We start from the raw sequence: 25,353 nt of genomic DNA, 5'->3' as shown, positions 1-25,353 counted from the left end.
ACTCTGGAGGCTGAGGCAGGAGGATTGCTGCAAGTTCGAGGCCAGCCTGGGCTATATAGTGAGTTCAAAGCTGAACTGCATAGGGAAACCCTGGCTTTTAAAAAAAAGTCACCTAGAGATGATTTGAAGTATAGGGGAGGATGCCCATAGGTTCTATGCAAATACTAGGCCATTTTATATATGAGATTTAAACATCCTCAGATTTTGGCATTCACAGGAGTCCTGGTGCCAATCTCCCATGGATACTGAGACCCTGTATTACATGAGATTATTTTTGCAGTCTGTATTACATTCTCCCAGTGCACAGCAAGGCTTCCCGGTTGGTCAGGCGTTTGACATTGATGGTTCCTCCCTCACCCACATTGTTTCCATAGGCCATTAGGTTATCTTCCCCGTGTGTGTCAAGTTCATTCTGTGCCCATTAATCTTTGTTTTTTGGTTTTTTCCTTTAGTACTGAGAATTGAACTCAGGGACCTTCACACTGAGCTATATCCTCAGCCCTTTTTATTTTTTATGTTGAGACAAAATCTCATTAAGTCACTAAGTTGCCCAGGCTGGGCTTGAACTTGGCATCCTCTGGCCTCAGCCGCTCGAAATGCTGGGTTTATAGGCGTGTGCCACCACCGCACCCAGCAGCTTGCGTGGATTAAAGACTCCTAGAGAGACGCTTGGATTGTGAGGGCACTAACCTAATAGGCTAACCCATTGATGAGATCATAGCTGAATGGGGTATTGGGGTCTGGTTGGAGGAAGTAGGTCATGAGGTGTGACCTCAGTGACCTTGTCCCCTGGCCCCTTTCCCCTGTATGGTCTTCTTTGTGCTCTCTGCAGCTAGCTACCATGAGGTGAGCCGCTTTGCCCTGCCACTCCCTTCTGCCCTGATTGTCTGCTGTGGAGCCAGTTGACCATGGACTGAAACTGAGAGTCCAGTAAACCTCTGCTCCTTTAAGTTGTGCATGTCAGGTACTTTGTCTTAGTAATGGAAAGCTGCATGATACAGTGGCTTGCCTTCAGGACCATGGTCATCAGGCAGTGAGGACCCCGAGGTTTTCCACCTCCTGGCAACCTCAAAGGTGGGCTGAATGAAACATGTGGTCCACCACTGCAGAAGCAAAGCTGGATTCATTCTAACACTCCAGCAAGCAACCATCAGAACTTCCGGTCTCTCTAGAAAAAGACCTCCTCCAGGTAAGACAGCAACACAGAGGAAGAGTTTGCAAGTGGCCTTGGGGAAGTTCTCAGCAGAGGGAAGCAGGAAGCCCCACAGCTGTGAGCAGGCAGGCCTTTGTACTTTTGCCAGCTCAGTCGGGGGTCTCTAGTTGTTCTGAGCTTCAAAGCATAAAGTCTGTTTCTGTTCTGACTGTCCTTTGGGTCACCAGTCTCGTTTCTGTGACTTCAGCCTCAGCTCTGTGCAAGAGGCTTTACCCCGGGAGGGCCACACTTGTCTGTGGCTGCCTAGCACTGCCAGCCCTGTGGCAGTTCATGCACAAATTCCTGGTTATTTGTGCTATTGCGGAGCATAACACTAATTTTGTTATAAAGGTGCAGAAAGGTGGGTCTGTGAGACCCATGTTTATTCTTTAGAATATTTCTATTGATGAATTAATTTCATGAGTTTTATTACAGTAAACAATGAGTACTTAGTAGAAAAAAAGTTGCAAAAATAAAGTAATAGGTTTTTAATATTTAGTGTTTATAAAAGAGCATCAAAATTTTCAACATCGACTTTTTTTTAGACAAAGACTAAAGAAAACACCACAAATAAATTCTTACATGAACTAAAATGAAACTACCAATAGCACTTTTAAGAAAAATTAATAAAAAATCCTTACTAAGTTGCCACATTTACAGCAGTCTGCACACATGACAACAGCATGTTCCATACATGCATATATCATTTAATACTGACAGCACATGTGTTTCACTTTCCTGGCCTTCCTGTAGGGGGAATCTGTGATGGAGTAAGGTGCTCGTCTCAGGGCTGGGAAGTGAAAGAGAAGAGGAAGGGACTGGGGTCCCACTTCTCCTTCCACTAAGCCCCACCTCCTCGACACAACAGCTGGGCGTGATAGTGCTCACCTGTAATCCCAGCACCCCCGGTAGGCTGAGGCAGGAGGATTACAAGTTCAAATCCAGCCTGAGCAATTTAGTAAATTAGCAAGAACCTGTCTCAAAATTTAAAAAAAATAACAGGAAGGGGTGTAACTCAGCGCCAAGGCCCTATGCTCACTCTCTGATACAAAGAAAAAAAAAAAAAAAAAAAAGTTTCCACCACTTCCCTGTAGTGCCATGCTGGAGACCAAGGCCTTAATATAGGCCTTTTAGAGACATTTTAGCTTCAAACTGTGTCACTGAAGAAGAAATACAGTAAGGACATAAGAGGGTTAAAGTCGCTGGCACTAAATGAGCCTTCTTCAGGATCTTAAAGGAGAATTGAAACACGAAGGATTTTCTCACTTATCCATCTCTGTCCACATGTTGGAGATCAGTGATTTAGGATCCCACATCTGCTCCTTGTGGTCATGTGGCCTTGGACAGGTGACTTTACCTGTGTCAGCCTTAGTGTTCTCTGTGAAATGGGATAATATAGCTTCCCAGGCCTCCCTCTTTTCTGGGAACCCTTTGCCTCAAGCATCACTGGAGGTGATTTCCTGGCTGGGAGCCCATTTTCTTTTGTTCCCACATCAACCTTCCTCAGGTGAGCCTTTGCAGGGCAGGATGACATGGCTGCAGAAGGGCAGCTCCAAGCCCCTGGGCCCTGTGATGGAGACACTGAGTCTGCCCCATGGACGGTCTTGGCAGCAGCAATATCCACCCTGACTGTGCAGTTTACATCAGACTCTGCTGAGTCAGAAGAGGGTAGCAGGTCTCTTCCTTTCTGCTTTAAAACCACTGAGCACACTCAGGACCAGTAGAGACTACAGGAGCATGGGTTGACCACTGTGGAAGAGCCTACTTGCTGCCCCCCTCACCACTAAGCCACTGTGGGCAGAGTGCAAATGACTGGGGTGGCCACCAGCTCCTGGGATTTTCCATCTCATCAGGGTGAGGCCTAGGATGACTTTGCTTTTTCCAGGTCTGTGAGAACAAGGATTTCCAGACTCTCTAGGTCCAAATCTCCTTGCAAATAATGAGCATCTCTTGCTTTGATGGGGAGAAAACAGTTGAGAAATATCCCTCAGTCTACTGCCAAATTAAGTCGAGTCTCTGCAAATGGATCTGCTTTATGGGCCAGAGAATCACTCCCTCTGATGTTACTGAATCAATTCAGAGGGAAAATTAAGGCCTGTGGGAGCATTGTAAGGTTATTAACAGAGAAGGCACATCTCAAGTGTGAGTGAGTGAGCTGTGGACTGGGTTTGGGCTCCTCATTGGTGGTACTTGTTTGCTGCTCTTTATACCTGACATTCAAAGGTCTTCCCATGAGAGGTTGATTTGCACTAAAGAGCTTCTTGTGCCACTGGGAATGTACCACAGGTCTCCAGGCCATTGGAATATGTGGCAGTGGCCCAGATTTTGTCTTACTTTATTCAAAAGCCAAGCATCATGGCACACACCTGTAATTCATATACTCTGGGAGGCTGAGGCAGGAGGAGTACAAGTTTGAGCCCAGTCTGGGAAACTTAGTTAAAAAAAAAAAAATTTAAAAGCACAGAATGAAGGCTGTGTATTCAATCCCCAGTAGAGCAAAGGCAGATAGCAACAGACACATATGTGTATCCATGTGTGGTACTTTCTCTGTGATCTATGTTTTATAATAGAATTGGTCCTGGGAGCTATGTACAGATGTTTTGGGGTGAATGAGGCCAGAAGAGTTTTATCAATGTAAGCTGGGAGGGTGGGGGCAGAGGGAGCAAATCCCAGCATTGCCTCCATCTGACAGATACGGGTCCAGCCAAAGCTCTGCTAGACAAGAATAAACAAATTTTTCCAAGAAAGTGAAGCACATATGACGAAAACATGAGCAAATAGAATGGAAAGGCAGATTGGGGAAGGAGCCACCTTAGATACTGTTTTTAAGGGGTTGGAATAGCAACTGTAACTGGTTGGCCCTTACAACTGTCAGTAGGGGTCAGTGTTTGGACCCTCTATTTATATCTAACTTTTATTACTGTGGTATTGTTTTTATACATTTTTTGATTATATTTTTCTGTTTAAGACCAAGTTAAAGCAAGACCTGTGTTAGTCAAAATTAACCTTTTGCTGTCTATCATGGTCAATTACTTTTGGAACCAGGTACAATGCCTCTCAGCTCCTCTCTTACTGTGAGCTGCCAGGATGGGTCACAGTATTGCTTGACTATGTTGGTTTCTGGGAAAGAGACTTCCCTCTTTGGTGACCCTCTTTTGGCACACTGTACATTTGTTTATTTCTGCCTCTGGGGTCCAGCAATATCCCTGCTCAGGAGGTTGGATGTCTCACCAAAGTTGTATGACCCTATAGAAAAGGTTCCCACATGTCCTGGGCCCTCATTGACCTTTGAGAGCCTGGGCCAAAATATTGACTATCCTCTTAGTCCAGGTACCTTTCTAGTTCTGGCCACTAAACTTCAGTTGTTGAACACCCAGGAGAAAAGATCAGTTACATCAGTATTGCAGTGGGAGCAGTAAGCTTAACTATTACAATCTCATCTGGATATCAAGCACTTTGAAATATAAAGTATGTCAGAAGACTTATTTCTTACCAATCACGGTGGTTTGAGAAGTTGAATCTCAGCAGAATTTTTTTGTTTTTGTTCTTCGATTTTTTGAGACAAGTTCTCTGTATGTAGTTCAGGCTGGCCTTGAACTCACTGTGTAACCCAGGCTGGCCCCAAATTCACAGTGATCCTCTGCCTCAGCCTCGAGTGCTGGGATTACAGGCATGGACCACCATGCCCCAGTCTTGCAGAATTTTAACAGACAACAATTATAGTTTTACACAGACAGTTTGAGATCCAGAGCCACACATAGTATTTCAACATGACAATCATGATATTATCTTTGAAATGCATCTTAGTGTAGAATAGCCTTTTTAGTTAATCATCTCCATCTAGTGCACAAGTTCTCACCTAATTTGTTATCCTTTAATAGAATGTCATTGGGAAAGCATGTGATATTGTCTGGTCTACTCAGTGCCTGAGCATCTCTAAGTATAGTGACACATATATAACATACACATCACTAAGCTTTAAAAAAAAAACCTATCATTTGACTGGTGATCTCATGCTGGCTTGATATGTACCTCTTATCACAAGTAGCTGGAGCAGAAGACAAAGGCAGATACAAGTCTAAAAGAAAAGGTTATCACCATAAAAAATCCTAGTTCTAGAATTTAGAAGCCCTAGTTTTACATCTTAGAAGTCATGAATACATTTAGTACACCATGAAATTATCAATAATGAGTGTCACAGCTACTATACAGAAACCTTTGTCTCAATTTAGTTTTGTACCAAGAACATTTTTTAATAAGCCTCATTTTACCCACAGAAAACTTAACCTTTTGATGATAACCAATGTAAACATGTTACAATAATATGTTTAGCAATGTTTATTGAGATGTGTCTGTCATAAACCTATGGAAATTATTGAGGTCCCATTAGTGCATAAAGACTGGAATAAATATTTTCAGGCAGCTACTTCTTTATTCATCAAGACGAGTCTTGTCCAGCAGTTTCCCCAAGTATAGGAGGCCCCCATTTAGTTAGCTTAACAAATTTTTTCAGATGACCTATGAGAACCAGATCATAACAATTAACACATTATTCTTGACTGATGAAAGACTTCCAAGTTATTGTACACAGACAACAATATGCATTTTATTTGTAAAACCAGCCTTTTCTTTCTTTCTTTCTTTCTTTTTTTTTTTTTTTGAGAAAGGGTCTTGCTATGTAGTCCAGGTGGTCTTGAACTGTCTTGAACTCATTATGTAGCCCAAGCTAGCCTCAAACTCATGGTGATCCTCCTGCCTCAGTCTCCCAAATGCTGAGATTAAAGGCATGCACCATCACACCCAGCTATAAAACCACTCTTGACATCATTTTGATTAGCTTGGGTAGAAGCATGCCCTTAACTCTAATGACACTTATCTATAAGCCAATTTAAATTGTAGACATAAATTTTTAAAAATCCAAAAGATAAGAAAATATGAAAATAGTTAAGCTCAAACAAAATAGCTGTAGATTTTGCAATCAGTCACAAAGTGAACAGAGAGATAGACAGGCACACATAAGATAATTTGTCAATGGACCAGAGTACACTCAGATGTATTTGGCCAAGTTGAATTAAAATAACCTTTTTGTAGTTCTTTGGGTGTGTAACTATAGACTAGTCAGAACTTTTTATAGCTCAATTAGCAGAGATGTAATAATAATCAGAAGGAATAAAACCTTTTACCTGTTTTTAAAACCGGCTCTAGGCTGATGGTTTATCTGATTGGAATATCCAGCTACACAGGCTTCTCACTGTTACTTTGATGGCCACAGTTGTTTGATAGCCACAGCAGGTAGCTAAAACTACTGTTTTGATAGCCACATGCAACTGTTCCCTCTAAAGGGACAAACTGTTAAAGATAATTTTAACTATTTCCAAGGGAGGTGTGCTCAGGCTGGGTTTGGGTGTAGGAAGAGACTAGGTGGCACTTTTTGGCACTAAGTATGTATTCCAAGAAGTAGGGGAAGAAGGCCTGTCAATGCTTTAATCTTCCCTGCTGCATCTACCTATGACAGTTTTTTCAGAATGGGCTTCTTTAGTTCTTTCTTCCTGGGAGGATTTTATTTGATGGTTTCTGGCATAAAGATGATTCTCTCGGTGTCACTGTAGAAGAATATGGCTCTTCTCTGGACCTTGGTCATGCAAGGCCACCCAATGATGGACAGGAGGCCAGCCAGGATGGCATTGAGGATGGCAGTCACATAGCCCCAGCCAAGCTGGCACTTCCCTCCATGGTACACAGAGGAGCTCTTGCAGACTTCTTTGGTAAAGGGGGAGGCCAGGCTGACTGGGAAAACCAAAAGGCCCACAGTGGTGATGATGGCTGGAGACAAAGAGAGAAAAGTCAGTGTGTAGTCAGAGGCACTGGGCTAATCTCATCACAGGACTCATCCACCCTGCGGTCCACCCTTCCACACATTCATCCATCCATCAACCATATCCCAATCAGGTCATTATTTTCATTGCTCTACCCACCTATCCATTTATCAGGTTAAAGACCCTTAGTTATTGCGGGTTGATCAGGCCTACAATCTTCCAAATGAGTAGACAGTGAAGGCTTAAATAAATGAGACTATTGAAATGATTTTAGGGCTCCAGGAGGATCCAGTTCTCTTACAAAATTTAAGATTGTCTGGGTTAAGACCCAGACTTCCCTGGGCAGGCTGTATTTATTAGGTTTTTAAGCAAAGGAGGAGGATACTGAAGAAAATGCAGGAATCTGGGCAGGATTTGGGAATCCCTTTAAGAACTTTTCCAAGTAATACTTTATGTTAATTTAGGAGAATTATGTTATCTCTAGGAAGGCCTTCACTGCAGGAGTGAGATGCCTGCAGCTATGGTTTCCTTTTAGTTAATTGGGGTTGGAACCAGAAGTCCTCAACTGTGTCCTTATCTTATCTTTTGAGGCCTCCTGGCTTCACCCACTATTACAGGCCTCAGTAGGAACCAATGACTCACAAGTAAACATGGAAAGCCAACTGGTTAATATAAGTCCTGTTCAGAGCTGCTTCATAGTGGTCTCCATCATCCATTCACCCATCCATCCATTTATCCATCTGCACACTTAAGCCATCTGCTCCTACCCACCCATCATCCCTGTCCTCCATCAACCATATTGCAGTCTATCCATTTTCTCCATCCATGCACCCAGCCATCTGTCCTTGCAGTATTATAGCCATCATTCCATCAATTTATCCACCCACACATTCATACACTCATCAACCCACCTATCCATCCATGCATTCATTCATCAAAACTGTTAGAGAGCCAGGCCTGGTGGCGCAGGCCTGTAATCCCAGCACTTGAGAGACTAAGGCAAGAGGATCACTGTGAGTTTGAGGCCAGCCTGGGTGCCACAGGGAGTTAAAAAAAAAAAAAACAAAAACATACTGAGTTCAAGGCCAGCCTAAACTACATAGTGAGACCCTGTCTCAAAAAAACATAAAAAAACTGTTAGAGGCAGCCAGGTATGGTGGCACACACCTGTAATCCCAGGACCCTGGGAGGCTGAACCAGGAAGATTTCAAGTTTAAGCCCAGCCCGAGCAATTTAGTAACTTAGAGTGGCCCTATCTCAATACAAAACATTTTGGAAAGGCTTGTAGATGTAGCTCAGTGGGTGCAAAGGCCTTGGGTTCAATCTCTAGTACTAAGAAAATAAACAAACTGTTAAGAGTTACATGCCTAGTTACTAGAGAAATGAAAATCAAATCTATTATGCTATACCATCCACACCTATTAGGATGGGTGGAAGAGATCGGAACTCTGGTGCACAGTTGGTAGTTATAGAAAATGGTGCAGCTGCTGTAGAAAAGTATGGTAGTTTCTCAAAACAGAAACCATTGCTGGGTGACATAGCCATTCCCCTTCTGGGTACATACCGAAAAGAATTAAAACCAGGCTCATCCACAAACAACCAGCATTCTTTACAGTAGCTAAAATATGGAAGCAACTGAGACATCTATCAACAGATAAGGAAAATATGATGTGGGGCTGGGCTGGGGATATAGCCAGTGGCATAAGCGCTTGCCTGGCAAGCACAAGGTCCTGAGTTTGATTCTTGGTACCAAAAAAAAAAAAAAAAAAAAAAAAAAAGATACAGACATTCAATGGGATAGTTTTAGTTTTCCAAACTGACTAAGGTATATATTTGTCATATGTAGCCTGTTGTTTTGACATCTGTATACAGCTTTGGGAAAATAAGGAAATGCTGACACATGTCATAACCTGGATGAACCTTGAGGACATTATGCTCACTGAAATATGCTGGTTGCAAGAGCACACAAATATATGATTCCACTCATCTGAAGTAAGTTGTCAAATCCACAGTGACAAGAGGAACGGTGGTTGCCAGGGGCAAAGGGGAGAGAAGGATGGCGAGTTACTGTTTCCGGGGTACAGAGGTTCAAGCTTACAAGTGAAAAGAGTTCTGTAGGTGGTGATGATTACATAACATTATGAATGTATTGAATACCACTGAATTATACCCTTAACATTGTTAAAACATCCAGGTGTGGTGGCACATGCCTGTAATCCCAGCACTCGGGAGGGAGGCTGAGGCAGGAGGATCATTGGGAGTTCAAGACCAGTCTAGGCTACAAAGTGAGCTCAAGGCCAGCCTGAACTGCACAGTGAGACCCTGTCTCAAAAAGACCAAAAAAAAAAAAATTGTTAAGACAAATTTATTTGTAATTTACCATGTTAAAAATTTGTTAAAGTATTCCCATGTTGCAGTTCACTGACACTTTGTGTGTATGTTTGCGTGTGTGTGAATGGGGACTGAACCCAGGGTCTTCACACTAAGCCACATCCCAGTCCTTACTTATTTTTTACTTTGAGGCAGGGTTTCAATTAAGTCACTAAGTTGCCCACCCTGGGCTCAAACTTTCAATCCTCCTGTCTCAGCTTCCCAGAGAGTTGAGACTACAGGCATGTGCCACTATGTCAGGGGAAAAAAAGTACAAGTATGGAAGATATATGAAAAATGATAAACCAAAAGCAAAAGAAGGGCTGGGAGTGTATCTCAATGGTAGAGCATTCCCTGGTTCAATCCTCAGCATCGAAAAATAAAAACCAGTTGGGGGCTCTGCGCTGGGCACTAGTGATACTAAAGAAATGAGCCCCCACCCCTGCCTCTGAGGCGCCCCCACTGCAGAGCCCAGCCACATGGGCCGCCCACAGCCACCTGAGTACCAGGCCCTCCGTCCTCCACCTCTGCCCCTGAAGGTCCCAGTGCCGCAGTCCGCTCTTGACTGACTCTTCCTGCCCTCCACAGCCACCTTGAGTGGTGCCCCCTCCAGGAAGCCCAGGGAGCCGCAGAGTCCCCTGCCGTCCTGTACTCACTCACCCCTGTAAGCTCAAACACCGGGTGAGTTGTGCTGTGGCTGAGTGTGGCCCCCGGGGCCCGTGCACTGACACCGGAGCCCCAGAGTGAGGTACTGAGAGGGCTAGAGCTCTGACTCTGGTGCTCAGAGGTGGGGCCTCTGGAGGTGATGAGGGTGGATGAGGTCCTCAGGCCGCGGCCCCATGAGTGAACCCTGGCGGCTTTGTAAGGAGAGCGAGAACTCAGAAGATGCTTGTCTCTCGCCATGTGATGCCCCGGGCTTGGGACTCTGCCTGCCCAAAGGCCGTCACCAGTCTGGCTTGGGGGCGTGTGTTTATAATCCCAGCACTCTTTGGAGGCTGAGGCAGGAGGCTCGCAAGTTCAAGCCCATTGAACCCAGCAATTGGTGAGTAATTTAGCAATTTAGCAAGACCCCATCTCCAAATTAAAAAGAAAAAATTATATATATGAGCTGTCCGGGGATATAGCTCAGCATGAAGGCCCTGGGTTTAATCGCCAGCACCACAAAACAAAACAAAACAACACCAGATGCAGCCCTTTTACCTGGATGTCCAGAGCTATGAACTAAATGGACCTCTTTCCTTTCTACGGAGCCTCAGCTGTTTCATTATAGTAATGCAAAACAGACCAAGATACATTGTCACAAAGCAATACCCCACAGGAACCTGCCGGAAATGCTGTGAGCCAGCCCAGGACAAGGGCTGGTACTTCATCCAGTGACTGAAAAATATCTGGGGGCATCTGTGTAGCAATAAGCTGGGTGCTACTCCTATGGCGCAGATGGCCGTGTTCCTGCCCCCACCCCACCCTACCCCCGCTGGCCTGGCGATGAGGAAAGGCGAGGCCACCGAGGTGCAGAAGAAGCGCTGTTTCAGGGGAATGAGTAGGTGCCGTGAGGCGGGAGGGCAGGTGAGGGAGGGAAGCTGGGGAGAGACAACCCCCTTGGCCAGAGGTGGGGCAGCCCTCACTGAGGCAGCCACGCCTGCGCAGAGACTTTCAGTAGCAGGGACTAGGCGCGGGACTCTGCGGGAGGGAACTGCCGGCTGAGGGAGCCGGCCAGCGGGGCAAGGGGGCTGAACGAGGCTGCCGAGGGTGGGGCTGAGTCAGGGCGCCTCAGAGGCCAGGGTAGAGTGTGGATTTCAGTCTGTGCGGTGGAAGCAGTGGAGGGTGCGGAAGCCGGTTGGCCCAGCGATCTGATTTCATTTCCGCAGGACCTGTTTGTCCGGTAGGAAGCACACAGAAGGGGAGGGTTGAGAGGTTAGAGGTGAGCGGTGGGAGGGAATTCATGGCGTGGGGGTTGCAATCCAGGCTGGAGCTGGTGCCTACAGAGGCTGTGCGTGAATGAGACAAGGGGGACCCTTCTCAGCAGGGCTAGCCATGCGTGCTCACAGCTTGGCAGGTGGAGCACGGGTTTGTTGTTCCCAGCTCTTGGCCAGGCTTGCCTGTGCAGCGTACAACCAACCCGACTGTGTAGGGAAGCCTGGTAAAGACAGCGCAAAGTCGGATGGGCGAGAAACCAGGGGTAGGGATGAGTAGAATGGGTGCCATCTCCCCTCCCCCCAACATCCCAGGTTCCTCTCTGAGATCTGATGTGGAGGGCCAGACTCTGTTCACAGCTTCATCCATTCATCCATCCATTCCACAGATGTGTCCAGAGCGCTTACCCGCTGCTGCCTGCATCCCCGGTGCTAGGCCACTGCCTCTGCTTGGGCACAGCCCGTTGGGGCCCAGGGCCCAGGACAGGAGGAGGACTGCGCTGGAGGCCAACAGGAGCCAGCCCCCCAGGAGCATCGAAGCAGAGACCTGCCGGGGATGGGAGGAGGGGGATGGGCAAGCGTGCTCCCTGCCTCTGCCTGCTGCCTGGCGCCGAGTCCCCGAAGCGTCCCCAGTTGAGTCATTTACTTCAGGACACGCAGCTAATTAAATGCTAGAGCCAGAATTAACATCCAGATGCCCACCTTCACTAAGTACCGGCTAAGTGTCCCCAGCATCAGGAGAGCACCTAGTGATACTGTGACATCCTTTGTGATCAGCTTTGAAAGCTGAATAATCTTCCTCAGGGGTGCCCGACTAAGCACCCAATTGTTGATCCTCCCCATTGTTGATTTTTAATTGTAATGGGGATTTTAACACCTTAGCTTTCATTTTCAAACCTAGCTGTGCTTACAGGTGGCCAGGGGAGCGTGTGCAGATTGTACAAAGAAGCACCTGGGGTGATCATAGATTTGCCTGTTGATTACGGGGATTTTCCAGCAGATGGCAGTGTGGTGTCTGGAAGAAGAAAAGCCCTTCCTTAATTCCTACACAGGTGCTATCTGGGCTGGGGGCTGCCTTTTGGAATTACCCTGAGAGTTTGCTAAAATACACATCGTCAGACCCCACCCCATATCTGCAGAGCCAGAGGTGTGGGTGGAGCTTGAATTTGGCATTTTTCCAAAGCTCCACAGGTATTTCCAAACCCATGTGCTCAGTTCTCGGGAGACTAGGGGTTTGTCCATAGGCACTGGGACACTGAGGATAGGAAAAGACCCTCAAATCCCACCAAGGGAGCCAGCGTCTCTGTCCCCAGGGGCCAGTGGCTGAAGGGCACAGCTCTCACCCTCCAGGCAGCATCAGGCATGTCCTCCAGGGACCAGAAAGTCGTGCAGCTCTGGTTCCAGTTGTCGCCCGGAGGCCAGGAGCAGTAGGTGAGGACACCGAAGGAGAAGGTGGGCGTCATGAACCAGGCAGGGGAGATGAGGCTGAGGGCCGAGAGGCAGGTCAGGGAGAGTCCCAGGGCTGCCCACACGCCGCCCACCATGAGGGCCAGGACCTGGAGGTCAAGGGCAAGATTAGTGGTGGAAAAGGCAGGACAAGGTGTCCCCAGCCAGGGTCAGAGCCCAGGGCATCAACCCCCTTCTGCCTGGCGATGCCAGGGAGGAGCCAACAGCTACAGCAAGGCGAGGGAGTTCCCAAGGCCAGGAAACTGTGTCCATGCTCAGACCTTTGAATGCTACCTACTCCTCCCGCACAGCAGACCATCATCAGCGGTCTGTGCAGGGCCTCTCATGTTTCATTCATTCATTTTTTTGTTCATTCATTCTCTGCCTAGCAACCCTCCTTTGTGCAAAAAAGGCTGCTTCTCCCACACACACGTGCTGGCTTTCCAGCAGCCACCCTCCCCATTAGCTAACTCCTCCCACTCACTAACCATTATGAATTGTTTGATGTGTAGCATTGGTTTTTGTTTCATTTCTGCAGCACTGGGGTTTGAACCCTGGACCTTTGCCAATTTTTTTTTTTTTTTTTTTTTTTTTTGAGACAGGGTCACTCTCAAATTTGTGATACTCCTGTCTCATCTTCCCAAGCAACTGGGATTACAGGCAATGCACCACTACATCCAGTGTGCTATATATCATTGTGCTTGGGGGTGTTATTGCAAAACTGTATATGCGTGTATTTTTCACTGATGTGAATGATATTATTTTGTGTGCTGCATTCTGCTTCCTACTTCGGGCACTAAGCATCATGCTTTTAGGATTGATTGATGTTGCTGTAGGTACATCTCATCTGTCTTCAGTAGGGTTCTCTACATGGCAGACCCCAAAGGCCCCGCCTCCTAATACCATCACCTGGGCATTAGACTTTCACAGTATGAATTTGCAGTCTACAGCAAGAGCCTACCAAGAGCCCAGTCCAGTGTGCAGGGAGCGGCGCGAGGAGGAGATGCCGCTGTAGCTGCGGGCTCCTTCGTTCTGCGGACCACGCAGGGGCCTCGCTGCCGGGAAGCTGTGGCCCGCGGCTCCACGCGGGCGGGCTCAGATTTCTTTACCCCCAGAAAGAAAAACTCGACGCCTTGCATCCTGGCAGTTCGTTTAGGAGTCTGAAATTAGGTATTTCTTTCAAATTTGGACATGGCTAATAGAGGAACAACAAGACTTAATGGGCCAAATACTGGAAATAAAATATGCCAGTTCAAACTAGTACTTCTGGGAGAATCTGCCGTTGGCAAATCAAGCCTAGTGCTTTGTTTCATGAAAGGCCAGTTCATGAATTTCAAGAGAGTACCACTGGGGCTGCTTTTCTAACCCAGACTGTGTACCTTGATGACACAACAGTAAAGTCTGAAATATGGGATACAGCTGGTCAAGAAAGATACCATAGCCTAGCACCAATGTCCTACAGAGGACCACAGGCAGCCATAGTTGTATATGATACCACAAATGAGGAATCTTTTGTAAGAGCAAAAAACTGGGTCAAAGAACTCCAGAAGCAAGCAAGTCCTAACATTGTAATAGCTTTATCAGGAAACAAGGCTGATATAGCAAACAAAAGAGCTGTAGATTTCCAGGAAGCACAGTCCTATGCAGATGACAACAGTTTATTATTCATGGAAACATCAGCTAAAACACCAGTGAATGTAAATGAAATATTCATGGCAATAGCTAAAAAGTTGCCAAAGAATGAACCACAGAATCCAGGAGCAAATTCTGCTAGTGGAAGAGGAGTAGACCTACACAACCAACCAGAAATCAGTGATGTAACTAAATCTCCAATATGAGTGAGCTGGAATCTTCTGCTTCCTGAATGTTAGTAACAGTGGAATTGGAGTATTTAACCAGGCCAGTATGACTCCCAAAAACCAAGAGACTTATAATAGAGTCAAATTTCTAATACAAAATTATTTTAAGTGTTTTGAATTTGATTTTAATAATATGCATGTGTCCCTCTAATGTTTCAGCAATAGAAAGAGAAAATGAGATCTGTGTGTAATTCTTTCACTGGAAAGTTGGAGGTAATCATTTCTTATCATTAGAAATAAAGACAAATGACTATCTGGACCCACAGTTAACCATCCAGTTTCTCCAGACTGGGACAGTAGTCATGGGTGAAAAAATTAGAAATTATTAATTTGGCCTTTCTGAAAAGCATTTTTAGAAGGATATAAATATATTTATGCTTAGCTACGGTATTCAGGCAACCTTTCTTCTCTTATCTAAGGTGTGACATGCCACATTTTAGTAAGTTAACCACAAGAAAACAGTCTCACATTTCCAGGAAGAAAAGGAGTACTAATAGCATCTAAGTTATAGCCCCTCTTACTATTTTTCTAAATGGGGTAAAGAAGTCAGATGTACCCCCACCTTGTTTAGCAATATGAAAACTGAGAAATGCATTTTAATGAATAATGTTCCCTTCATGTGAGCTCTTCAAAAAAAGAAGCAAACCAAGTATCTGAGTTTTTTGTTTTTTGTTTTTTTTTTTCAATCACTGCAGGCCATTACATAGGTCTTGTTTGGGGCAGGGAAAAGGCTTCTGTTCCCTTTGGACATAATACAATCAGTGCACTAAAATTATGTACATTCAAACTTGATTGTTTTAAATTTTATCTTCAGCTGTACTGTAAATAGGGTACTGCATTGTAGCCTCCATGTACGTTTATTATTTGTCTGTAATATTTAAGAGTTGCTTAAAAGTATACAAAATGTACAGATACTACAACAGCTAACTCTTCCCCTCACCCTTGGCAAGAAGGGGCTTCTATTCCTATGTGGCTAGAACCGTAATAAGAAATGTATCTGTAATTTGTAACATAAATATTACAATGTTAGTAACATTTATCTTGCAGCCTTGTTTCCCAAAGTCCACTTTATTTTGATAAGTTCCCTATATTGCACTAATTTCTAGGTATTTTCATTATTGAAATCTACCATGTGTCAGATGATTTAATCTATTTAAGTGTCGAACTCTTAGCAGACCTCTTGTACGTTTTACAGTAATTCAGAATTAGCAACGAAAACAGTTCACCAGTGTTTAGTTTTATATTGAGGTGCTCAGGTTGGAATAAAGTGATAAAAAAGAAAAAAAAAAGAGCCTACCAAGAGTGCATGAATGTGATTAGGTTATCCTTATACCTGTTTTATTTTGGGGTGGCTTTTTTTTTTTTTTTTGGCATTGTTTTAGTGTGTAATAGAATACCCAAGGTTGGGTAATTTATACGGGACAGAAGTGTGTTAGCTCATAGTTCTGGAGGTGGGAAGTCCCAGAGCACGGAATCAGGGCCTCACCTGGCACAGGGCATCACCTGGCGAGACCGAGCAAGTGCTCCAGCTTGGGTCTCCATTCCTCTTCCTGTAAAGCCACTCGTGTGTCTTGGGGAACCCACATTCATGACTTCATTTACCCTTTGTAGTCTTCCAAAAGCTCACCTCTAAAAACCATCAGCATAAGTCAATTAAGTTTCCAACCCAGGAACTACTGAGGGACACAGTCAGGCCACACCAGGATGCTAGCGGTTTAAAGCCAAGTCTTTTCCAAGTGATCACAGAGGTGTTTGGATGACTCGGTTGATGCTTGAAGCTGGGCTAATAGCCTGCTCTGTCCCTGATGGCCGGAAGGGAATCAAGGAGAGCAAGCGTTCTCACCGGCACTCAGAGTAGGAAGCAGTGAACTGCCAACCAAGCCGAGGGCGCGGGCATAGGCTTCCCAGGGCCATTGCTGACGACCTCAGGCTTCACTTTGGCAACTGAAGCGCAGGTAGAACTTTCAAGGTGGCAGGTATCCTGGGCTTGGGGGATGATGAGCCAGCCTACCATTTCCCAGCTGTGGGACCCGGGCAAGTGAACTGATTGCTCTGGGTCTCAGTTTCTCCGTCTGTATAAGAAGATCATAAATGCCAGGGGTCAGGTAAGTTGGGCTCAATCACTGAGCAGGGGAATGTGGTAGAAAGCAGTACAGGGGCCTGGATCTCCCCTTCCCTGACATGTGAGCTTGGGGACACCCGAGGTCTCTGGAAACTGAGGGTGGAGGCTGCTGTGTCACCGTGGAAGGGGTAAAATGCATCTATGTTGCAAGTGGCAGGGCAGAGATGAGCCCAGGGAGGGTCATGTTGCTTTTTACTCTGGAATTAGAAAAACCTGCCTGGCTGCTTGCCAGAAAGTGAGATTCAGTCCACTGGGTGAGGGAGGACCCCACCACCACCACCACACACACACACCCAAATCAGCCTCTCCCAGGAGTATAATTCCAGCCAGGAAGCTGAGGGGAGCTAGGTCCACTGACACCGGTGATTTCACCTGTCTGGCTGCACCAGGGGCTTTCTGGGTGTTTCTGACCTTGAATGGAATTCTGTTCTCCAGATAATGCTCAATGTCACCTGGGAAAATCACACTGACTGACCAAGTGCCCAGAAACCTAAATGAGGCATTATAACCCGAAACCACATCCAGCCGGACTCCAACGAGCTGGAATCCAGCCAGGAAAGCTTGAAATGGACTGAATACTTTTCTCCTTGGACTCCACACTTAACTTTTTCTTCCTTTGTTCTTTTTTCTTCAATACTAGGGTTTGAAACCAAGGCCTTGGCACTGAGCTATGTTCCTAGCCCTTTACTCATTTTTTAACATTGTGAGGCAGGGTCTTAGTAAGTAGTCACTAAGTTGTTCCAGCTGGACTCAAACTTGTGATCCTCCTGCCTCAGCCTCCCAGAGGGTTGGGATTCCAGGCATATCCCACCATGCCTAGATCAGGCTTAACTTTTAATAGCAGTCACTATTTCTTGAACATGCGCCAAGCTCCTTTCTAAAGCTTGCCCTGTCTCATTTCATGTAAATCTCATGGCCACCTGATGAAATAAGTGTTGTTCTCATCAGTCCCATTGTATAGGTGACAAAATTGAGGCTCAGAAAGTGACTACGAAGCTGGGACTTCAACTTAGGGACTCAGCCTCCTAACCTTCAGTCCTAAGCCCAAAGTGATTTAAGGGTTAAGGTCCAAATACACCAGGGGCTTCCCAGGGCATGGTCAAGTCTCCCAAAACTCTGGCCAGGGAATAAATGAAGCCAGGGGAGTTAAGTCAACTCCAAAAGAATCTCAGGAGGAGAACTGGGGTTGGGAGTTCAGAGGCAGCTCTTAGGATTTGATATATCAAGCTAAGCATCCCCCCCCTCCGCAATGCCGGTTTCCATGTCCTCAACTGTAATGTGTTTATTATCATTTATTCATTCAACTTTTATGTGCCCAGCCCAAAGTCATCCCTGCCCTCTGCCCCCAGAGTCTAGTAGTGAATACAACATACTCCCTTTTTTCAAGGAGCTTCGAGTTCTGTAGGCACAACAGACAAGCAAGATATAATAATATGGTGTGTATTTCCATCCATCTGTCCACCCATCCACTTGTCCATTCACACATCCATCTGTCCACCCATCCATCCATTCATCCAACTGTACTTATTAAACATCTACTACGTCCCATGAGCTAATCTAGGTGCTAAGGATTCGACACTGAGGAAAACAGATCACCTGCCCTCCTGGGGAGGAGAGACAGTAAGGAATGAGTGTGTAATACCTGAGACGGACATGAATAAGCAAGTACCTTAGAGAGAAACGAAGCATTGAAGGCAGATGCCAGGTGCCCAGGGATGGTCGTGGAAAACCCTCTGAGAAGTGAACTTTGAACAGAGGGCTGAAGAAGGTGAAGCAGAGTCATGTGGACACCTGGGGGAGGAAAATTCCAGGAAGACAGAGGGGCAGGAGCAAAGGTCCTGCAGTGAGTGTGTGCGTGGCACAAGGGGCTCATGTGACAGAGAGGGAAGAGGGCAGTGAGCATGGTGGGCTTGCCGGCAGTGACAAGTGTCAGCTTTTAATTCAGAGTGATGGGGAGTCAGGAGACAGTCTTGAGTGGGGTAGAGCATGACTCTTCTGTTATTTTGGGGTTTTTTTTGTTTGTTTTTTGTCTTTGTGAGGCAGGGTCTCACCGTGTAGTTCAGGCTGGCCTTGAGCTCACTTTGTAGCCCAAGCTGGTCTCGAACTCACAACGATCTTCCTGCTTCGGCCTCCCGAGTTCTGGGATTACAGGCGTGTGCCACCACGCCCAGTGCAGCTCTTATGTTTTTAATGCCCCTCCAGCTGCTGGGTGGTGACTGGGGAAAGGGAAGGCAAGGGAGGGGCAGTGAGAAGTGAGTCCCGGGCAGGCAAGACCTGGGAGTCAGGCAGGCAGAGGGAGGTCAAAGAGTGCTCAGATTCTGCATCTACTCTGAAGGCAAAATGTCAGACTGGACTTGCGGGTGGAGCAGTCCCGGGGATGAGAGGAAGACAGGAGGCAAAGGTGCCCCCGTGGCTTGTGAGCTGGGTGCCTGGAGCAGTGGAGATGACACTGGGTGAGACCGATAACCCGCAGGAAAGATGAGCAGAGGATGCTGCGAGGGAAGCTGCAGCTCCTGGATGAACACATGTGCGCAGGCCCAGCTCCGCCCCCAGGCAGTGCAGGAGGCGTGCGCAGAGGAAGGGCCTCAGCCTGGGGTGCCCTAAGGTCCAAACTGAGTTCTGAGGATGGCCAGCTGGGCCCGGGGGAGGCTTTTCACCTGCATTCCTTGTCTCACTCTCCCAGCCCCTCAGCCAGGCAAGTCCAAGTTCTGGATCTATTCCAAGCAGGTTGGCTGTGTCATCTGGGAAAAATTGTACAACAGCTCTGAGCCTCAGTTTCCCTGTTTCAAAAAAAAAAAAAAAGGCCATGCCTTGGACTAGTGGGACTTAACCTTTTGAAAATATGATTTAAAGTTATGGATGTAGCTGGGGGTGCTGGCATATGGCTATAACCCCAGCACTCTAGGAAGCTGAGGCAGGAGGATTGCTAATTTAAGCTCAGCCTGGGCAATTTAGTGACTTAGAAAGATCCTATCTCAAAAGGGGAAAAAAAAAGAGCTGAGTATGTAGCTCAGTGCAAAGGCCCTCGGTTCAATCCCCAGTATGAAAGAGAGAGAGAAAAAATTGCCCCATGCAAGCCTGAACACACACACACACATACACACACAGATATGACAGCAGGAGTGCTGGGCCCCTGAGGCCCATTCTGTCCCCTGGACCATGGCTGGGTCCTCCCCCCGGTTTCTCTGCCTCACCTCGATAGCTCTTCCCTCCTGGAGCAGCACACTTCAGGTGAAAACCCTCCTGCACAGCTCTCCTGTTTAAGCTTATGCTTCCGGCACAAGTCTGTGATCCCTAGAAGGTCTCTTTCCCTTTGAGGGAAATGTGCAGGTTGGGGAACAAAGCCCAGGCACGTGACAGATCTGTTTTCCTTCTCTGTTCCTTAAACCAACAGCCTTGAGCTGCAGGTGGCTCAGTGGGCTGGGCCAAGAGGGAAAAACCAGTCCCAGATGGGGATGGAGTAAGAAGGGCAGGGTGTTTCCTGGGTAGGGAAGGCGTAAAGAGGGAGTAACTGGCCTAGCATTATACACAGGTGCAGGAAACCTGGCCACTGTGGTCTCTTTCTGCCCTCCTAATTCTACTGCAGGGAGCTGCAGTAGAATTATGTATTTTCCTGTATTTCTCCCAGGGCCTTCCTATGAGCTGTGAGCTTCCCAGAATGAGGCACTGTCTTAAGTATCTTTATCCTGAGCATCGAGCACCTGACTTGGCAGAGTGTGTGCTTCTACTGTAGCAACTTTTGCTCTTCATAACAGAGGGGCAACTCATACTGGCTCAAGTAGACATGACAGTGTATTGGCTCCCATAACTGGATCTCCCTCCTTCTCTTCTCTCCCCTTCTCCTGTTCTCTCTGCTGAGTTCTCTCAGGCTGATTCTAACAGTGCCTCTGATAGCCCCCAAGCTCACGTTCTCAGACTGAGCAAGCCCAAAGTAAAGAAAGCTCTTTTACTCTGTTGTTCCATATTTGCAACAAGAGTTACACTGATTCAGTCTCACTGAACAAGATGCATTCTCATTGGACAAACTTAGGTCACATGTCCAACTGTGAGCCAGTCACTGTGGCCAAGGAGACAGGCTGCTCTAATTGGCCGGATCTACTTCGTGTATCTTGGGGTTGGGGCTAAGGTTTGAACTCGGGGTTAGAGCAGGAATGTCATGAGGTCCATGCACCTAGAACCCCTTGGACTGAGGGTGAAGGGTGGGTTTCCAGGAATAAAACTGAGGTGCTGTGTGCAGAGGAGGGATGGACCCATTGCTGGTGAGAATACGAGTGTCAGCCCAGTGCTCAGGAAACACTGGCACTGCTAGAAGCAGGGGGGTCCAAGATAGATGTAGAAAACCTGAGTGAAGCTGGAAACACAGGCTCAGGTCCCTGTTCTACCACCTGCCCACAGTGTGACCTTCGTTACAGCACCACTGCCTCTCTGGGCCTTAGTTTCTCCACCTCTAAAATGGGAGCATCTGAAGTAGCTGGTTGCCAGGGATGCCCCAACTCTGTTTGTTTTTTTAAAACAGGATCTCCTCAGGCTAGCCTACTATGTAGCCCAGGTTGGGCTTGAACTCGTGGCAATCTTCCGATCTCATAGGTACTCATAGGTGTGCACCACCACACCCAGCTTCAATTTTTTTTTTTTTTTGTCTTTTTGAGACAGGGTCTCGATATGCAGTTCAGGCCAGCCTTGACCTCACTTTGTAGCCCAGGTTGGTCTCGAACTCACAACGATCCCCCTGGCTCAGCCTCCCTAGTTCTGGGATTACAGGCACGTGCCACACGCCCAGTGCCAGGTTCATTTATTAATTAATTTTTTTTCTTTCAATCAACATTTGCTGAAAGGCTTTGGGGGAACCTGGTTCCCACTCCTGAGGTATAGACCCGCATCAGCTTTGATGATGCACCTTTTTCAGGTATGGTCCTTCCAGGCCATCCGCAGTGTTGGCCACTGTCCAGCATCCACTGCCTCCCACTGCAGGGACGTGGCCTGTGTCATACTCATGGCTTCCAACACCCGTAGCTGCTGCCCAAGCTGACCTGGCCCGAGCCTTTTAGGGCAGCAGCTTTGGGTCCTTCTTTGCTCTCTCAGGTGAGGTTTTGAGCAGGAAGGGCTTCCCTGTGGCTGCCTGCGACACAGTGGCCCAATCCAGATGCAAGGAACAACTGGGTCTGACCATGACCAGTGCAGACACGAGGCAGGAGGTGCCGAAGATGACATCCTTGCCCTTGTGCCTAAAGTGATCACCTTCCTGTGGCTTCTCTGGAGACACCCTGAGTGAAGGAACTCCCAGCTGGGTTTTCTTGAGACTCTGTGGCCAGCCCTGTAGGGCATGTCTTGTATTTGCTCTCTCTTCTTCCCTGCTTTCAAGTCCCTTGCTGGGCTGAGATTATATTCCCAGTGAAGCATTAATTACTACGGAAGAGTTGTCTCTGGCTCTGTTTTCTAGGGGAGCCAGACTGAGCTACTTGCTGTGTGACCATAAGCAATTTACCTCACCTCTCTGAGTTTTAGATTTTTCATCTGTAAAAAAGGAGAAAATAATAGATCATCTCTCATAGGAGTGTTGTGGCATTTAATAAGACAGCAAGGCCAAATACTTGGCTTACTAAATGATAGTTTCATTAGTACTATTATTGTCAGCCAGGCACTGGGTCAGATCATATGAAAACATTTATTCAACACTGAATTCCTTGAAGGTTTACTGAGTGTGAGCTCTGCTTGGTGCTGTGCGAGTCTCTGCTCTCAGGGGACTCAGTCTAGCAGTTGGACAGGGAGGAAATGGGTATCTGTACCAGGTGACCCCTGAATAGCAGGACTTCTGCATCTCCTCCCGCCCAGCTGGTAGTCAGGGAGGGCTTCTGGGAGGAAGTGATGTTAAAGTTAAGACCCAAGGGACATGTAGTCATTACCCAGATGGTAGCCAGGCAGAGGGTGGAGTATCCCTCGCTGGGGCTGGCCTGAATAAAGGTCAGGTATTGAGGGGAAACATGTCAAAGAACACGCTGGTTCTCACTCTCAAGAAGCAGGTAGAGTTGGATGTAATCCCAGCACTCAGGAGGCAGAGGCAGGAGGATTGTTGCAAGTTTGAGACCAGCCTGGGCTACATAGCAAGACCAAATAAAAAGAAGAAAGAAAGAAAGAAAGAAAGAAAGGAAGGAAGGAAGGAAGGAAGGAAGGAAGGAAGGAAGGAAGGAAGGAAGAAAGAAAGAAAGAAAGAAAGAAGAAAGAAAGAAAGAAAGAAAGAGAAAGAAAGAAGAAAGAAAGAAAGAAAAAGAAAGGAAAGAAAGAAAGAGAGAGAGAGAGAGAGAGAGAGAGAGAGAGAGAGAGAAAGAAAGAGGTAAATTACAAGACATAATGGATAAAAATTCCACCCCCAGGAATGACGAGAGTCTGCGGGGTCCAGAGCTACAGTATCCAGTCCAGTAGCCATGGCCCCATGGGGTTATTTATATTTAAATCAATTAACACTAAATACAATGTGAAATCCAGTCCCTCAGCTTCCCGGCCACATCTTCGGTGTTCAGTGGTCACCTGAGCCAGAAATGCTGCTACTCAGAGCTGCCAGACAGGCGGGCCACATGCAGCCTGATCTGGACAGTCTTCCTGCAGGAGGAGGCAGAAGAAGGCAGGGATAGTTCTTGGAAAGTCCCTGGGTGGCGCTGTCCTGTAACCTCAGGAGCAGAAAGCCTGGGAGTAGTGGTGGGGGTGTCCATTCTGGGACCAGTGCTGAACCTGACATCTCTTTGGGGCAGGGTACAGTCTTCCGGTGTGAGCTGCCTGGCAGCTTCTCACCTGGGCAGGAGGATACAGGAATGAAGGCAAGCCAGCCAGCGAGGCAAGGCTGAGCCAGGAAGTCCCGCCCCTCTGGGGCCAGAAGTACGCTGGGAGTTGTAGTTTGGAACTTCTGGACTTGCCCCCATCCCCCTCCTCAAAGGTTGACAGCCCTTGAACAGTAGCCACCCAGCAGAATGCGGTCACCACTGGGGTCACATCGGGGTTAGGGGGTCTCCGAAGAGGGTGGTGTCAAGAGAGGATGGAGGTGAGGTAGCAGCGACAAGATTAAACTGGCTGGGGAGCTGAGAAACATGGAGAATTCTGTTAAACAGACTCTCTGCCTTGCATTCTGGTTCTCGGGGAGGTTTCTGTGAGCGGGAGGAGAGGTGGCTGCCAAGGGTTGGCCTTCATCCATTCAGCCTGTAGAGAGCACTATGGTGTGCCCAGCCCTGCACAGGCCCTGGGGACCAGGCGTGAGTATGGCCTATCCAGGAGGCTCTCTACAAGCATGAGCCGATAATCATCTGCTGCTCCCCATGTAATATACTGCTTAAACGTGGATTTTGAAAAATGTCAACTTTTTTTTCCCAGTACTGGGGATTGAATCCAGGACCCTTAGCACTGAACTACATACTCAGCCCTCTCCCACCCTTTATTTTTTCAGCGAGACAATGTCTCACTAAGTTTCCCAGGCTGGACTCAAATGTGTGCTCCTCCTGCCTCAGCTTCCCTAAGTACTGGCATTTTATAGGCATGCGACGCCATGCCTGGTGAGTTTAACTTTCATTGCAATCATGCAGCGTTTCCTGCCTCAGACCCCACTCCGTGGGAAGAGGGGTTCTATGTGAAGTCACAGAAATTTGTCCTGTTGATGATTGTGCTCATGAGGTCCAGATGCCCAAGAATAGCTAAGGCTTGGCCTCGCTACTCTCCATTTCTGGCTTCTGTCACTGTGAGCGAGTCCCTGGGGCAGCCTCGGCAGCTCCCTAATGTAACGGGGTCCCGATGGTGATCCCGATGGTGATCCCACAGAAATTGCTGTGGTAAGGGTCAAGTGGGCTGCCCTTCTTACATGCACCAACCTCGCCAGGACGAGGCAGAAGAGTGCCCTGACAGTCCTCCGGAAGCCACGCCACATGGTGTTCCTGTCTTTGTCTCTTCAACTTTATTGTGGTCTAATTTACAGTAAAGGCACAAGTGATGTCTGGTCCTTCAGTTATTCATTCTCTGTCATTTCCCTTAGGAGCGCACATCATGAATGTAATCCAGTTTCTCGTGCAATTGTTTAAATTTTTGTTTAAATTCTATATATATATATATTTAAATTATACATACATAAATTTATATATATGAATAAGAATGACTGAACAGGCATTCCTCCTCCAGGGGCAACTTCCTGCGAGTCTCTCAAATTGTCCACAAGTCTCTAGATTCGCACGCCCCCTCCCACACCACCCGAAGGCAGCGGGTTTCCTGCATAGCGCGCGCCCCCAAAGAGCTGGGTGCAGCCGCCCAGCCCGCCACGAGGGGCGCGAGAGACCTCGCTGGCTCCAGCGTTCCAAAGGATTCCCTGTACCCGCCCTAGCGGAGCGCCCGCGGGATTCCGGGCTGCCCGAGGCCCTGCGGGCACGGACACCGCGGCGAGTCGGTGCACATCGCAGGGCACCCAGGCCAGGGTCTGGAGGTCCGGGGATGCGGGAGAGGTTGTGAACCACGTTCCAAGCCGGACGCGCAGGGCCAATACGAGGGCGGGCCGGACGCCCAGGGCGAACTCGCAACCTCTGACCCGTCGGTGGTCTCCGGGACAGGCGGGCGGGCAGGGTGCCGCGGCAGCGCTCCGCCCTGGGGCCTCCGCGCACGCGCCGCC

At 47.4% G+C, this 25,353-nt stretch overlaps 1 protein-coding gene and 1 pseudogene across 4 annotated transcripts; one reads left to right on the top strand and one right to left on the bottom strand.

The window, feature by feature from the left end:
• Positions 1-5,949: 5,949 nt before the first annotated feature.
• Positions 5,950-20,110, bottom strand: Tmem211 (transmembrane protein 211). 4 transcript variants are annotated; one of them, XM_013520489.1, is made up of 5 exons: positions 19,913-20,110; positions 19,376-19,498; positions 12,635-12,847; positions 11,700-11,838; positions 5,950-7,015 (listed from the first exon to the last, which is right to left on the bottom strand). In XM_013520489.1, the coding sequence occupies exons 2-5, from the start codon at positions 19,379-19,381 to the stop codon at positions 6,753-6,755; spliced, it is 621 nt and encodes a 206-aa protein (XP_013375943.1). In that variant the 5' UTR covers positions 19,382-19,498; positions 19,913-20,110; the 3' UTR covers positions 5,950-6,752. The 4 variants fall into 4 exon arrangements, with proteins under 4 accessions (XP_013375943.1, XP_013375944.1, XP_013375945.1 ...); XM_013520490.1 differs by lacking the exon at positions 19,376-19,498 and adding an exon at positions 16,440-16,668 and having other exon boundaries at positions 19,913-20,109; XM_013520491.1 differs by lacking the exon at positions 19,376-19,498 and adding an exon at positions 16,083-16,225 and having other exon boundaries at positions 19,913-20,109.
• Positions 13,326-15,866, top strand: LOC102010546 (annotated as a pseudogene).
• Positions 20,111-25,353: the final 5,243 nt, after the last annotated feature.

Source organism: Chinchilla lanigera, unplaced genomic scaffold, assembly GCF_000276665.1.
Source record: "Chinchilla lanigera isolate Chin_1 unplaced genomic scaffold, ChiLan1.0 scaffold00054, whole genome shotgun sequence".
Lineage (NCBI taxonomy): Eukaryota > Metazoa > Chordata > Mammalia > Rodentia > Chinchillidae > Chinchilla > Chinchilla lanigera.
The sequence above is the reverse complement of the archived record's forward strand: the minus strand, read 5'-3'. Positions and strand labels throughout refer to the sequence as shown.

Bases quoted from the DNA above. Each gene is read 5' to 3' on its own strand.
- Tmem211 (XM_013520489.1), bottom strand. The intron at 11,839-12,634 runs GTGAGAGCTGTG...CATCCCCGGCAG, and splicing joins TGCCTGATGCTGCCTGGAGG to GTCTCTGCTTCGATGCTCCT. The intron at 7,016-11,699 runs GTAAGCGCTCTG...CTTTGTCTCCAG, and splicing joins GGGGATGCAGGCAGCAGCGG to CCATCATCACCACTGTGGGC.